This window comes from Nothoprocta perdicaria, unplaced genomic scaffold (assembly GCF_003342845.1).
Source record: "Nothoprocta perdicaria isolate Ctin4 unplaced genomic scaffold, notPer1 scaffold_226, whole genome shotgun sequence".
In the NCBI taxonomy this organism is placed as follows: Eukaryota; Metazoa; Chordata; class Aves; order Tinamiformes; family Tinamidae; genus Nothoprocta; species Nothoprocta perdicaria.
In genome coordinates this window covers 36,448-52,793 of record NW_020455445.1, presented here as the reverse complement: position 1 = coordinate 52,793, position 16,346 = coordinate 36,448, and the positions used below count along the sequence as shown (strand labels likewise).

The 16,346-nt window shown below is 44.7% G+C and overlaps 1 protein-coding gene and 1 long non-coding RNA gene across 2 annotated transcripts in view; both read left to right on the top strand.

Annotated features, from left to right (window-relative positions):
- Positions 1-14,291, top strand: part of AKAP7 (A-kinase anchoring protein 7) — an 82,733-nt gene extending 68,442 nt beyond the window's left edge. Inside the window, exon 8 of the mRNA XM_026039260.1 lies at positions 14,089-14,291. Within this exon, the coding sequence (XP_025895045.1) occupies positions 14,089-14,291 (203 nt within the window). The remainder of the gene's footprint in view (positions 1-14,088) is intronic.
- A 20-nt stretch (positions 14,292-14,311) lies between these two features.
- LOC112947229 lies at positions 14,312-16,135 on the top strand. The gene is made up of 2 exons (XR_003249372.1): positions 14,312-14,736; positions 14,923-16,135. It is a non-coding gene; the product is annotated as an uncharacterized LOC112947229 (long non-coding RNA).
- Positions 16,136-16,346: the final 211 nt, after the last annotated feature.

The following is a 16,346-nucleotide window of genomic DNA, read 5'->3' as shown; positions in this document are numbered from 1 at the left end:
ACATTTAATTTTCCAAATTATGGTTCTGCTCTGTTGAAAAAACCAAACAGTAGCACAGACCAAAGCATGCTGAATGCCATTTCTCATGGGACCTAATCTTTCTATTACAGTTAGTTTATGTTTTGTAAATATCTAACATGAAGTCAGAAAAAACACTCAAATAGGAATGAATATCTCTTTTTAAATATCCTAATAGGATATAGATCTTTCAGCATTTGTAAAGGGTCAGTCAATTCGGAATGTAATATAAGTAACAATTCAGAGTAGTTTTGCCCACACACTTATTTCTATATAATAAAAATGGTACTTTGTTTCTGATAAAATGTGAGTTGTTTTCAACATATTCTAATTGAACTCTGAATTTTAATAATGACGAAGAATTAACGGGGAACTTCGCTTAGCTATTGCAGTGCTTAGAACCTGCTGAACAGGACACGTCCACTGAAGTATTTAGTTGGGAGCCAGCCAGCTGTGTTTAAAGTTTTCTTGCTAAACCTGCACATCGTGTCATGAGGGTGAGACGGATGATGTGGGTCACAACTGAAGGGCTGGTGCAAATGCCGCATGAAACCTGAAGGAGCTGTGAGCAGGAGCAGTGCAGCCTAGGGCAGCTGAGGAGGCGGCCTGCTCAGCACTGAGGCCTGCTCTGCACTGAGGCCTACTCAGTGCTGAGGCTTGCTCTGCACTGAGGCTTGCTCAGCACTGAGGCCTGGTCTGCGCTGAGGCCTGGTCTGCACTGAGGCCTGCTCAGTGCTGAGGCTTGCTCTGCACTGAGGCTTGCTCAGCACTGAGGCCTGGTCTGTGCTGAGGCCTGGTCTGCACTGAGGCCTACTCAGTGCTGAGGCTTGCTCTGCACTGAGGCTTGCTCAGCACTGAGGCCTGGTCTGTGCTGAGGCCTGGTCTGCACTGAGGCCTGCTCAGTGCTGAGGCTTGCTCTGCACTGAGGCTTGCTCAGCACTGAGGCCTGGTCTGTGCTGAGGCCTGCTCAGTGCTGAGGCCTGCTCTGCACTGAGGCTTGCTCTGCACTGAGGCCTGCTCAGTGCTGAGGCCTGCTCAGTGCTGAGGCCTGCTCTGCACTGAGGCCTGCTCAGTGCTGAGGCCTGCTCAGCGCTGAGGCTTGCTCTGCACTGAGGCTTGCTCTGCACTGAGGCCTGTCCAACACTGAGGCCTGCTCTGCACTGAGGCCTGCTCAGTGCTGAGGCCTGCTCAGCGCTGAGGCTTGCTCTGCACTGAGGCCTGGTCTGCACTGAGGCCTGGTCTGCACTGAGGCCTGCTCAGCGCTGAGGCCTCCTCCGCACTGAGGCCTCCTCCGCACTGAGGCCTGATCTGTGCTGAGGCTTGTTGAGCACTGAGGCCTGCTCTGCACCAAGGCCTGGTCTGCGCTGAGGCCTGCTCAGGGTCTGAGCACAGTGCTGCTAGGCCATGGGGCAGATTGACAGCTCACCCACTTGACAGCAGGTTTATATATAAACAATATTAGAGAGGTTGAGATATTAGAGATATTAGATCAGATGGGGAGCCAGCCRAGCCGCTCTGCACCCCTCTGCGTGCGCACGTGGGGAGGAGAGGAGGAGTTGAGGCAAGAGCCCTGTTCACCACCCTGGGCGGGGGGCAGCAGCTGGCCCTGGCACCAGGCTGCTGTTCAGCTCCCACTGCTGTTGCAGGAGGCCCCAGGGTTTCCTATGGGAGGAGGGTGAGCCTGGGAGAGAACAAGATCTGTTCAAAGCTGCAGCGCTTGTACCGGGGATGTTCCTTGGCATCTGCTGCTCTCCCGTATCCTCTCAAGTCTGAGAGGGAGTGTGAGGGATAGCAGACACAGTAAATGTACAGAAATAGCTTGTAAGCAAACTGAAGAGCATAATTCACTAATTGTTCTACATGCAGATGTTCAATTAGAAAGAAATGTTTTACTGGATTTCTCATAGCTTTTAAATGTTCAGGTCAAGCATTATTATGCCCRTTAGCAAATAAATATGTTTTGTATTTTCCCAAGATAACACCAAGATAAGTGATCTTCTTCATGCTAAACCTAACTAAACATTTAAAGATAACCCTAGTAACATCACTGCTATAGTAAAGAAGAAACAAGGCAAGACTGGATTCTTAAAGGGACTCTCTTTGGTTTACACTAACAAGCTGTTGAATAGGGCAAAGCTATAACATTATGTTGGTAGCGATTTTTCCCAAACTATAGGTACAATGGGTAGTTGCCACCATGGATAGTATTCAAAGTTATCTCGTGGTCACGGGGCACGTACTAGAACAACAGCTACCTCATTCTCTGCGAGGGAAATCCCCTGGCTTAGTGCAGGTCCTTGGTTTCCTGCTCCTTTCTGTATCTCTAGGAGCCCTCCCGGGCTGGGCCTTCTGCACATGCAGCCTAGGCCACCAGGCACCAAGTGAAATGGGCAGGGATGCAGCTGGACTCTCGGATTCCCGCTTAGGACCCTTGTCCAGCCCGGATGCAGCCACCCTATGCGGAGAGTGGCAGAGGAAAAAACACCACCAAATGAAGAAGTTGTTCCCTGGTGGTTTAAATCTTTGGGGTTTTCTTTTCTCCTTCTTATACTGACTTTCTTTTAACACTTAATGGTAGCTAATTGTGTGCTTTGTCTTCTAATGAAAAGTGATATTCTTGGAAGCAGGGCATATTTTAACCTTTATTTCAGAAGCCTTTAAAATGTTAAAATAAAAATTATAAAATTGGTCTGCACAGTCTTTCTAAAAAAAGATACCATACATGAAGAAATAGAAAAGTCTTTTTTTTATTTCATCTCATTAGAGGGTTCCAGGAGCTGAAATCTAGATATATAATTAGATTGTCAAATTCGACATTTTCCTGCCGACCAGGAATGATCAGAAGGCTGTACCCTGTCCCCTTCGAAAGCAGGGAGGAAACAGATCTCATCTGCAGAAATGATTCACCTTCTGGGAGAAAAAAAAAAAAAAAAAACACCTCTATCAGAGCCTCTATGTCCTGCTCCTCCAAGAAAATCAGGTCAGACCTACACCTGCACCTACACCTACAGTGTCCAGCCTGAGTGTGGTGCCTACAGCCTGTTAGCAGCAGTGACACACTTGTGGGGCCAGTTAAACGTGTGCCAGGAACAGCATTGTGGGTTTGTCCTGGAAATTCAGGAGGCAGGAGCGCAGAGGWGGGCCCAACCAGCTCTGCCCTGGGAATACGGGACCTGAGGGCATCTCGGCATTRAGGGTGATTGCTTGGAACAAGCTGGAAGGAAGGGTTTCAAAACCATATAGTGCACCCAAAGCAAATTAGGAACCCAGGAAGCAATTTCCGAAAATGGTCTGGGGACTGTGGTTCCTTCATCTGGGAGACAGGCAGGGTGTTTTGGGAGAGGGAGTTGGGAGGCTTTGAAAAGGAAGCTAGAAGGCAGCGGGAGGGACTAATTACTGGAAAGATTAAAATACAGCATGATTGAGTAATTGTTACGACAGCATGAGATTATTTCTGTCGTATCATGTGGAATAAGAGCAAGGGGGAACATTTTGTATATGTTTCAGGGAAAGCTTCCTGTCCGTGACAGACCCGCAGAGCAAGCAGAACGTCTGCCAGCACCTGCTGCTATGTCACAGGGTGACAGGATGGTTAAGATTTGAAGGGACCTCTAGAGATCATCTAGTCCAACCTCCCTGCTTCAGCAGGGACACCCAGAGCATGTGGCACAGGGTGGCATCTAGGTGGGTTTTGAAGACCTTCAAAGGAGACTCCACAACCTCTCTGGACAGCCTGTTCCAGGGCTCTGTCATCCTCACAGTGAGGAAGTTCTCCCTTGCTGTTTGCTAAACACAAGGCAAAATGGGAAATAAGATACCTTGGAAAGCACCATAATACACTTTGTTCAGCAGCAAATATTGCTGGTTTCGTAATGCTTCATACCAAGTAAGTTGTGCTGTTGGTAAAAAWKGAGTAAAAAATGAGTAAAAAATGAGTAAAAATTGAATCTTTTCTGTTACTGTAGGCTTGAGTTGTGGATTGGACAGAGGAAACATACAGAGAGGTGTCTTTGATGCTGGAGGGGTTGGTATGTGCTATGGAAGTCAAATGTAAATCTCAACTGGAGGCAAAAATAGGAATTTATGCATTATTAACAAAGAAACATGGACTACATGCTGCAGACATTGCCTACATCTTAGATACCCTTCACTGGTAGAAGCATTTAGRTATAGCCTGATACTTCTGGCTTTGACTAGCTAGAAGTGCATCGTGCTGCTGATACCTTTGGCGGTGACAAACTTTGGCACTCGTCGGTGCTTTCAGGCTGGCAGTCCCATTGGTAGCTGGCACAGGTAAACTTTGTGAGGCTCGTGACCCTGCCTGCAACTCTAATGAACCTGGGGGGCTGCAGTTTTAAACTGACGTAGGGAAAATTCACTCCGTTTTAGAGACCTATCCAGTCCCCAGACACTCAAAATCCACCATTAGCTCTATCATTCCTGCTGATAACTTAATCCCTGTGGATATCAGCCAACCTCAGGTAGAACTCACTGGGGTGCTCACGTAGTTTCCTGTGAATTAAAGTACTTTGCGTGAGATAATGCGTTTGCTTTTGTTTGAGAGCTCGTATCCTTCTGCCAAGAGGACAAATGTATTATGCCATGGTCTATTACTCTGTTACTTGCTCTGTCTCACATCACAACAATAATTTTTTAAATGGCATTTTATTCAATTTTCCACTTCAGTACAAAACAAGAGGATTGAACAAAAACATATTAAATATCAGTCATGTTTTCTGCAGCACTTACTGAGGCTCAGGAGAATCAGTAAATGAGTAATAGTTTTTGCTGTTTTAAAGATCCATTAGCATACAGTGTAGCCTAATGCAATCAGAAAGATTTTGCTTTCTTTCTCCTTTCTTTCAGCTCCCCTTTTGCTTGGCACATACACATTCATAACAGAATTTGGCAGTTTTCTTCACTATATGATGAAAAATTTATTCTGTAGTACTACAAAATGCAGTCTGTGATTAAGGTTTTAGTCACCAGGTACCTTCCTAAAGTCAGAGATTATCTTTCCCCTGCTAAAATAATATTTGAAATACAGTTCACATATTTTGAGATGGTATTGATCCTCAGATTTAATAAAATAAAGTTATTTTGTGTCAGCCCCAGGTGTGTGCCCTGCTCACCCACTGTGCTCTCCTGCAACGTTAGGAAGGAGGGACATGGGACCTGGACCTTGAGGAATTGCCTCTAATGCTGCTTTGGTGTCAGTCAATAATAATCCCAGAGGCTTCTCCCTCTGATTTCAAAGATCATTTTCGTTATGTCAGTCCTGGTTTTGGCCATAGCCTGCATAGAAGGAATAAAGTGACATGATGAGAAGGATGGGCCTTTGGATAAGAACACATTCTGGAGTAAGAGGTGCCTGAGGATCCGGGTGCTGCTTCCTGAGGGGCAGGATAGCAGGAGTGACGTGGGACTGCATTGCAAGCAAGGTGGAGAAGCTACTTAGCACATGCTGTAGGTTAGTGCTCCTGGTGCCCTGCTAGCCAGTGTAGCCTTCGGATGTGGGGAAATTCCTGCTCTTTTGGAGTTAAAACCACATCATTGTGCTGTGCCATGCAAATATAATGTGTGTGTTAGCCCATCGCAGAGCCGTGAGGGATGTAGTTGGCCCTGAGGGGAATCACTGTCTATTGCCTCCCTTCTCCCCATCCTACTGAACTTCTCTTGACCTTTCTAGCCAAAAACAGTGCAACTTTTCCATGTGAAAAACATAAAGGCAGAGGGAACGATGGGATCAAATGCATTGCTGTTTAGGTGGAGTGGTAAAAAAAAAAGACATATGCTTTTGATTTCAAGGCTGGTTCTGAATGGAGTGAGGAGAAATGCAAACATTATCTTTGGCTTGAATAAAAAGCATCTATTTTTTATTCTGAGTTGGAGAAAGATTAAGAAAAATATTACTGAAAATGATGAAGGGATGAAGAGGCAAAGATGAAACTCCAGATCAGAACTRTGTGGCCTGACAGGAATAAAGAACCAGCAGAACAGCTGGTGTAAAGGAGCAGCTCTCCATCGATGTTAATGAGACTTAACCCCGCTGGGAATACGGTTCCGGATTTATTATATGTGAGTAGCTTGTTTGGGTGGTCTGAAGGTCTGTACTCTGCTAGAACTGTAGGGCTGGTAGGGAGGAAGGAATAGGTTTGGAAATGGTGTGAAGGCAGAGAGAAATTTTGTGAATGAGGAATGCAAAAAAAGAACAAAACGATAACAGACCCGGACGTTGCAAGGTCTGGCTGGGTGAGCTCTTACGCTGCAGAAAGTAGGTCAGGAAGAGCTGTGAGATTCAGTTCAGTTTTAGGCTTAGCAATTGAGTGTATTTCATGGGTTGATTTCATTAAAGTGATACCAGAATAGGTTTTGACACACTGAATTTGAGGAAGTAGCAATATGGGAGACGAGAGAGGTGCTTTGTAGGAGCTGCAGGGAATTACTTTCGTGAACAAAGTGTTRTGTTAGGTAGAGAACCGCTTTTATGGGGTTCTGTGTTGCTTTATAAAGCAAATGCTGCAACTACCTGAATTTTTAGCAAAGGAAGGATGGGAACAGTAAGGCCCACTTCTTYGAACAAATAATCAGAAATCAGTGATTCATGATTCCTAACAGCGAAGCAGACTGAAAAAGAATGTTAATTTTGTTTATTAAGTGCTTGTTCATCAACTAAGCTCATCAACTGCTCGTACAGAAAATAGGAAGGAAAAACGGAAAGAATAAGTGCATTTTAGAGTGTATTTTTCTGTGCAGGACTAGATAATGTCAGGCTTAATGTGACATTGTAAAGTTTCGGGAGGTTTTCATCCTGTTCATCCTGCGCTCTGAGTTGAAAGGTGGCATTTGTGTCTGGATAATATTCAGGGCCCAACTAAGTTTAATCAAAGAGACACTTGGCAAAACACTTCACAAATGGCACTTTTCCATAAAAGGTTCATCTTATTTCGGTATTTTATGGCCACTGTTGGACATCCTCTTGAATAACAATTAGCCTTGGGTTTACATATATATAATATATGTTTTTGGAGAAGATCCATCTTTCTTTTACAGGTCAGGCAGTATGCAGCTGTGCTTTACAACTCATTTTAACTGAAATAGTTATGTGCAAGTGCTGGTTGATTATATATGACTTTTCTCTCCATAATTTACAAATATATTCAAAACTAAATCTAAATATATTCAGATCTAAAAGATGAGCATTCTGTGAAAGATTGGATGGGAGCACAAGTCCATACTAAAGTCTCCTGAGGTCAGGTGAAGCCACATGATGCTGAGCAAGGCCCGGCCCATTTCAGAGACTTGCTAAAATCCATCCTAAACAAAAATGAAATGTTTTGATCTACTTTATGGTAGCATTAAGAAGTTCCAACCAAAATGGAGCCCCACTGTATTCCAAGTGTAGAGTAAACATGGATGCATCCATGTTTGAATGGAAATGACGGCAGAGCTCTCAAGGACCAGGGTGGCAAGCAGCAGACAGAGCTGCACGTGTATTGAATGACTTTCGTGAAGCTCCTGAGAAGGCCTTCGGTTTGAGGGGCTGAGTGGCCCATAGGCAGGGGCTTGAAGACCCTGTGTTCAGGTCTGGCAGTTCAGTGTGTCCGTGTCCCGTTTTGTAGGGCAGGTCTCTTGTTGGGCCTCAGCCCYGCTCGGCGTCTTAGTGGGCTCCTGTGTTCAGCACCAGCCAGTTCTGTCTGTGGCCATTTGCAGCCGAGGCCGATGGGGAGCAACAGCCCATCACCCTGGTGCCTTGCCTTCTGCCACCCTAGCTGGTGCCACCTCCTCAGCCTGATTTCTGGAGGCTCTTTGGATATTTGCTATTAAAAATCCATCTGGATGCTTTAGATTTCCCATTGGTGGTGTGCAGTGCATGCTCCTGTGCTTATGTAAACCCTCTTCTGTGACTTCTGGGCTGTTTTCTCTGCCTGAATATCTGTGAGATAATCAAGTAGAAGTCACAGCTTTTTAAAGCTGTCTTCCTTCTTTCAGCTGTTTTGTTATCATTTCCTATTATGGTAGATTTCTTATTACTTTATTAAGTATAAACATTTCAAGCTGCATTAGGAGTATAAGGAAACTTTTCTGTATCTCTTCCAATAGAAAAATAAAAGCCAGGCCTTTAACAGAAGTCCCAGCGTGCCAGGGACAGTGTTTTAGTTACCATTTCTGTTGCCCAGAAGGCTCCTGGCGGTGGCTTTGTGGCCTTCAGTGCTCACAGAGCAAGAGCAGCTTTAGCCGAGCACACGCTGCACGTGTCCACTCAGTGTCCAGAGGAGAGGCCGTCAGAACATCTTAGCCCATGGAGTTTCCAGGCGTTTTGGCCGAAATGCCTGAGGTTTGATAAAGTTTTGCCCGGTTTGCTAGGCCTTCAACTTGGAGGGAACATGCAGCTTTTCTTGCCGTCAGCGCCGAGCCTGGCTACAACATCAGGGTCACCRGACAGGGTGAGTTTCCTGTTCGCTAGAAATCTGTGTTTTTGTTGGTTTTGTTCCACAATGGACCAAAACAAGCAAATAAATGAAGCAATCCAGCAAACTAAAAGCACAGCTYTTCAGATGAGGGTAAAGATACTGCCCTGTTAGGCAATGCTGTGTGAACAGAACAAATCACTTAGGGTTTTACGACTTCAAGAGGGTGGTTACACTTTCTGTTCCCCATTCTGCTTAGCACGGGCTGTGAGCAGCCTGCACTTCACGTGTCTGCACCACAGTATCACCATGAGGCTGTGATTTCACTTCTGCACTAAGTGCTTTATTTGTGCCAGTCCCATAAGTGACCACTCAAGAGCCCTTTCGTGGAAGTCCTCCCTGATTACCAAGGAAATGTTTACAGCTGTGATCTTCCTGTCTATGTTTATTATGTTGATTAGATTTGGATACATGCTTTTATTTGTGTAGGGGATTCCTTACTTAGAAACCCTCATGCTGCCCATTCTGGCTTATTCCCAGCCTGTTGCGAGGGTGGGAAGCAGGCGGGCTGGGGGCTGATGGCAGCTCCTAGTTACTTTGTTGTGGACTCACTGTTCTTGCAGGACGAGAGGGCTGATGTCTGCATAATGTTATACTTCTGGCAATATATATATGAACTTCCAAATCTATGTGAAAGGCCCCAGTAAAGCCCTTCGTGATCRCATAGAGATGGTGAGCATTAAAATCACATCCCTCAGAGTCACAAATTGTACAAATTCGCATTGCTGAAATTGTGTAGCGTTTTTTTCCCTTTCCTTGTTCTTTATTTTGCCTTTCCTTGTTCAGTTCCGCCTTATGCAGCAATTACTGATAGTTGCCCCTGGACAGAGGCAGTTACAATCCTTGCCTTATAGTGAGAGATTATGATGTATCCAAGAGGGGACTCCTCACGCGCAGAGGTTGAGCCTTGGGCTGCAGTACGTGGTGTCATGTTCCTACAACGGTGACTTGACTCTCTGTATCTTGGTGTCAGCAGGAGGCACAGAGTGCCYCCATATCTTGGTGTAATTAGGAGGCTAGAAAAAAACAAGCTTCTAGCATTGAGAAGGAGTTGGGTAAGGATTTTGAAAGACTGCCCGAGCCCCTTGTGGGTTTTGTTTCTAGATTTTGTAAAAACAGTGCTAGGGAACCAATGACCTGAAGTGGGGACAGTGGTGTCTGTTACCGCAGCGCTCCCGGGAGCGCTGGCTGTAACCTCTGCTCTCACAACAGATCTTCCAGATGCTCCCATTCACCTGTTTTAATACCAAGAGTCTCCCGTACGATTTGCCTCGCGTTGGCATAATTTTGTTGTGAGATAAGGTTGCTGGGAGCAAAACCAGCATCCGGGGATAGAGAGGCCRCAAGACAGGGATTGCAGACGGGTTGTAAAACTTGCCTCTCCTTCCAGGCGGGATCTGCTCTTAGCTCTTTCAGTTAAACCCCCCCACAGAAACAGGCTGGTAACGTAAACAGGAGAGGCAGCCAAGTAACAGTTCTTCCCCTTTCCAAATCTGATCTGTCCACCCGCGTTCGGAAGAAACAACCACYGGACCAGCAGCAGGAAGCGGCTGGACCAGGATCAGCAAGTTTCCAGCGCCGTAATTCAAAATCGAGCTCCGTGTTACTTGTACAATGCAAGGGATTGAATTATATAAACCCATCCCAGAGAGATATACCAGTTGAGTCTGAATCCAAACTTGGGTTGGGATTCAGGGAGCTGATTCACAACCATAACTAATAGCAGCATGCTGGAAGATTACAAATCCTCCTTTGAATAATTGTCTGCATTGGGTAGTTCTCTTTCAAAAAAAAAAAAAAAAAAAAAGGAAGAAGAAGAAAAAGAGCATTTCAGGACTATGTACTACTGAATTATGCTTCAGTTGCCATAAATAATACTGCTTAGCATGAATGCACTGAGATCTATTCACATAGCATGAATTTGTTTTCATCTTTTGAAAATGGTAGAATTCTGGGATAAACACAATGAAAGAGTTTTTTTTCTTTTTTCTCCTGCACGTGGCTGAGAATAAAGCAAAGGGAGTGTTTTTATTCCCAGGCACAGAAATAAAGTATTGGTAAAATCCAGGCTAATAGGTGTACTGTAGATGCAGATACAGTGTACATGGTGTCATGACGAGCTGCTCCCTTTCTCAGAACTGATTTACAGAGTAATTCTGAAATTTTAAACATCCTTTTACAATCTGAGGCATCCCTTTCTACTATGATTTTATATTGGTATTCTGATAATTCCCATAATGTAGGGCAGCCTGTGCCAGGGCTCTGTCACCCTCACAGGGAAGAAGTTCTTCCYCATTGTCAATCAGTATCTGTTATTGTTCCCTGACCTATTTCAGCAGTCATGAAAAGGAGTGATACTGGAGTAGCATTTAGCTGCTTTGCCACCTGAGCACCGTGCAGAGAGCACTCACAGGAGTGCTGTGAAGGCATCTAAGGATATAAACAGGGCATGAGTGAATCAGACAGCCAGTCTGCCAAGGTGGCTGGGCGCGTAAATCCYGTGGTGCCCTTCATACAGGGATTTACACTTTTCCACACTCACATGCCGAACCAATGTAACTGCCCAGTTAAAAGGCAAAAGAGGTGCTATAGGCTTCAGGATAGTGAGCCACAAGGGTCTCACTGTAGACATATAATAAGAGAAAAAGTTTCTTTTGTAGCTGTATATATTGCACTTCATTCTTAATTTTAAGTAGTCTGATCTTTTTCCTGCCCGGGAAATTACTTATTCAGCAAACTGTCTACTTAATGTGAAGTTTTCAAATGCAATAATAGGTGTACAGATTTTATACATATTTGCACAAATGACTTAATTGATGTTTCATAAGAATGCAGAAGATACTTGTGAGAGAAGGGCTTTGTCTTCTCTCACAATGTCAGAGTAATACACAATGTACTACAAGTAAAATGACATTCTGAATAAGTATAATCACTACATTTTTGTGCTATCCGGAGGCCTCTGTGACTGATTAGTCATATTCTGCATATTAATTACAAAAAGGTCAAGCGTCAGCATTGCTGAGTGCCTTATACCCCACTGATCTTATTCAGTTGCATGTCCACGTCACTAGAGCTGTGTGAATAACATGTTGTTTAGTTCACTAGCAGTTCTGCAAAAGAGGAACCTCTTCAACTGGGAAACATCAGGAGGGGGTTGAGTTTTTCTGACGTTAAATAAATAGAATGGGACGACCAAGGCATTTTATTTCAATTGTGAGTGTCTTTAATAAAAGCAAAGGAAAAAAAAATGGAATCAAAGAGTTGTGTTCACAGGAGGATGTGGAATCAACTCATAAAAGYCGTGAGGAGACCCACTCTTACCATGAGGACATCCACCCTTACACATCCCAAGTCTTGTAAGAGATAAGAGCCTGAACTAAGTCCCTTCTCTGAAGAAATCAAAGAACAGACTTAAAACCAGAATTTGCAGAGAGCGCAGAAACATGGTAGGCAGCGGGCAAGAGTCCGTAGCTGGTTGAGTCGCCTTGGGAATAGTGTTTACACCTCCCCTGACTCATATATCAAGACTCATATCTGACTCAAGAATCTATATAAGAAGTGTTTCTTCTTGGCCAGGCTAGACCTGTTAGACCTGTTTTTGATTTTGTTTTTATTGTTCAATTTTAGCTTAACCAAGACTATTCCCAAAARCTTACTTTTTGGAATCTTTTTCCACTTTTTTGTGGAATATAATGAACACTTTACCAGGCATACTCTGATAAAGACTTGAGTGAAGAGTATTGTTCTTTCTGTGCCACAGTAACAGGAYTCTAGTGGACTAGGACTGGAAGAGTTTGGTCTGTCTTGCTGTTTGAGAATAGGATACACTCACCTGTTCTGTTCCTCATCTTCTCCTTCTCCCTCTCTGGCTTGAAAATACGAATTATGTTTTATCAGTGAAATTACTTCTCAGATTGTACAATCCACTAGGAAGATTAATACTGGTCTTTTGTAGCGATGATCTATGTGCTGCAAATGCATAAATTTGCATATATGAAAAAGAACAAATTTAGATAATTGAGCGGTGCAGAGCTTAGTGCTAGGAACATTCATACAATAGTATCTGTTTCACCAGATGTGCGTGACTAAGCGGCGTCTCGTGGCTTCTGCCAGATTGCTAACTCCAGAAGGGGACACCAGAAGTATGACCTTTAAATATGCAGGGAGAGAAACAGTTACTTGCCAAGTGCAAAAGATTGCAAAGCTTCAAGAACAAATTATATGGCCAGTGGGCATCGAAGCCTGAAAGCTGAGCTGCACAGAAAGTCATGCAGACAACAGAATAGTTTTGTTCCTGGCTTATATTCTTYGTAAAAGTAGGATGCTGTTGCAGACAGTATAATTTATTAAGACAATGATTCATGGGAAAGCAAAATTTCTGAATACATTTAATGATATATGAGAATCCTCATTATTTATGCAGTTAGGGAYGTGGAGCTTCTAGAGAGGGTCCAGCAGAGAGCAACAAAGATGATTAAGGGACTGGAACATCTCTTGTACGAGGAGAGACTGARTGAGTTGGGTCCRTTYAGCTGAGAAGGCTGAGAGGGGATCTGAACAATGTGTGTAAGTACCTGAAGGGGGAATGTAGGGAGGAAGGGGCCAAGCTCTTCTCAGTGGTGGCCAGTRACAGGACAAGGGGTAATGRGTGCAAGCTGCAACGCCCATCTCCATGTGAGGAGGAACTTCTTTCCTGTGAGAGTGACAGAGCCCTGGAACAGGCTGCCCAGGGAGACTCRGGAATCTCCTTCTTTGGGGATCTTTGAAGCCGGTCTGGATGCCACCCTGTGCCCCGTGCTCTGGGTGTCCCTGCTGGAGCAGGAAGGTTGGACTAGAGGATCTCTAGAGGTTCCTTCCAACCTCAGCCATTCTGTAAGTCTGTGTAACTCTGTACATATACAGTAAATCCCTGTGTAAGTGTAAATTATGAACAAAGTAGCAAAATGCCAGCTTCTTACCTGTATCAGCAGGTAATGAATACGCTGTAGGCACTTGCAATCCTTCCATGTCAGAGCATTAAGTCAGAAGACAGAGGGCAGAGGGAATCTTTCTAAGAGTGACTTTTCCGCCTGTGATATATTGACAAAGAATTTCTAATCTGCTCTTAGATGGATTATTTGTTAGCTACTTTTCTTTTTTCTGTGAGAAGTGCTGAATCTGTGAGAAGYTTTCTGTGAGAAGTTCAGAAGCACTGAATAGGTAGCAGATTATAGATTCATTGAGCAGACTCACAAGAGCAGCTGGATTCGAGAATGTTACTGCAGTTGGGGTTCACTGTGTGCTGTGTTCCTCGCCGTTGCCTCGATGGCACAAATGGGTGCTGACCAGAAGAAATGCAACCTGCACACTCTGCCGAACAGTTCCCGTGGGTGCTCACGCTGGCCAGTGGCTTATTACAGTGTTACAGTAAAGWTGAGCAATGAAATGCCTTGTCTGATACACTGCACGTGCATCTTCACGAATGGATCAGAGCTTGCGGAGGGGGAAAATACTTCCTGCAAGTGGGAGAATGGGAGAAGGCGGCCCTAAAGCTCGGGATGCGCCTGCGGCTGCCGTCGCCCGCGGCAATGATCCCCTCTCTTGTGTGTTGTGACACTAGGTGAGAAGCGGGCGGCGGAGCCGGACGACGCGGAGCTGCTGAGCCTCAGCAAGAGGCTGGTGGAGAATGCGGTGCTCAAGGCYGTGCAGCAGTACCTGGAAGAAACTCAAAACAAAGGCAAACAGGCTGACGGAAGCCCTGGGAAAACCGAAGACGCAGCGGGTGGCAGCAAGCACGAAAATGAGCACGATGGCAGCAAGTGAGCGCGGCGCAGAAGCCCCGGAGCAGATATAGGCCGCCGAGAGCCGCCGCAAACACTCGTCCGAGCTGCGCGCTGCAGCTTGCTGCGGGCGCCGGCCTTGGCTTTGCGAGCCCCTTAGCACCAGCTTGCTGTGGGGCGAAGGACGCTGCCGGGCAGCTCAGCGAACGCCTCTGCCTTGCTGGGGAGCGGCCATCGTGGGAGAGGGGCACGGCGGGCAAGGCAGGGGTGACGCCGGCAGCCCCGGCCCTCCCCGGCTCCTGCTCCCGAGTCGCTTCCCGCTTTGGGACCCTCCGCGCCGGCCCGGGGCTCGCGCTGCCTCCACAGCCACCGGTCCTCAGCTAAAAATAAGTGGCCACTGCAGATACCCACCGCAGATACTATTGCACAGTATGTAACGCAGCAGGAGGTGCTCTTACGTATGACACTGTGCTCTTCTTTACTTTTTGGTAACACTTGTTCAAATAAATTATATTTTTTGACAAAGTATGACCTTTTTATATGTAATAAATGTGGGGAAAATTCTTAGCGATTAATACTGCCCTAAACAGAAATGTTCTCTTTATATCTGCACACTGATGGTTCTAAATGGCAGTAGTTATTACAAAATGTATTATATTGTTCTCTTCCTCCAGGAAAGACTCATGATGCAGACTTTATAAAGGAAGCTTTGCACAGAGAAACACAGGCCCTGTTATCCAAACTGCATCAGATAAAGAAGCTGTTATCCAGTCCTGAGGTCCACAAGAAAATTAGCAGAGAACTATTTGAAGACAGGCACAACTATACCAGTAAAGGGGAAAGTTGCATTGACTCTGGATSTCCAAATGCATGATTGTAAATTGCCATGGGGTAAAATGTCAGCAGTTGTTTAAAGACAAGAAAGAGATTTTCTTTCCTTTGTTTCTTATTTGCGGAAAATGTAACGGGTGTGAATGGCTTCTGAGAAATACCTGCACATAAGRAGTATGTTTCATAATGATGATCTAAAGCCACTGCTCAGCACAGCTTTGAAATGTGCTGAAATGTGCAGGTGTGTGTCATGTCCCAAAGTGGAAAACAGTGGTTTCGAATAAATTTGCTCAAACACTGTGCCCTTCCTCTATGATTGCAAATAATTTTTGAGATTTGTCTCACAGGTTATTTCTGTAGCAATGACACACAAATATTTAAATAATGAATACTTTTAAATACTTTGAAATGTATATTTGAGAAAAAAGCTCTTTTAATTATCTGCCTTTTGTATATGTACTGGCATTTTGGGTTAGCACTGTCTTATTTTTTATTTTTGTTTTTAAACAGCACTTGAATACTTGTATAGATGCTGATATGAAGGTTTTGTTTACATTAAATCAAGAATGTTTAAATCTTCAAATGAAATTCTGGCTCTGCTGATCTCAATGGCAAAACTCTTACTGGTTTTAATGGAGTCGGGATGCTCTCCTCAAGACTTCTCTTGAAAGTAATATTCCTGAGRATGATGTTTGCCTTTTCATTTTTGTATTTAGAAGAGCGGTGGGTTTTCTCTTTTGTTTTTGATGTTTCCTTTCTCTCCACCTTCTGCTGCCTGAGGTGGGTCTCAGCCTTCATAGGCTGGTGCCCCCATGCCAGAGGAGTCCGTGATGCTTTGGACGCACAACCCAGCAGGACAACAGCAGCTGCTGGGCAGCGCAGTCCAGCACTTGCAGTGTCCACATTGGTTTAGAACCTGCCAGGCTGTAAAAAGCTGTATCTTGTATGTCGTGATTGGTATCAGACTAGTGCTCTTAGAAAAGCTTTGTGCGATTTCTTCATTGGTCTCAAGAGCTGGTCATTTATCTCATGCTTCATGCTTACAGTTTTTTCTCAGTTTGATATATAACAGTATAATCTGAAATGCATCTCATTCATTTCCAAGTCCACGTTCCTAATAAAGATTTTTTTTCTTTGCATTGTTTGTATGTTTTCACCCATCTCCAAATGGATTTTAATAAAATGAAGTACTTTGGGAATAACAAAATGGACCGGGACAGTGCTTGTATAAATCACTCCRTTAAATTGACTGTGGGTTTTGTACCAA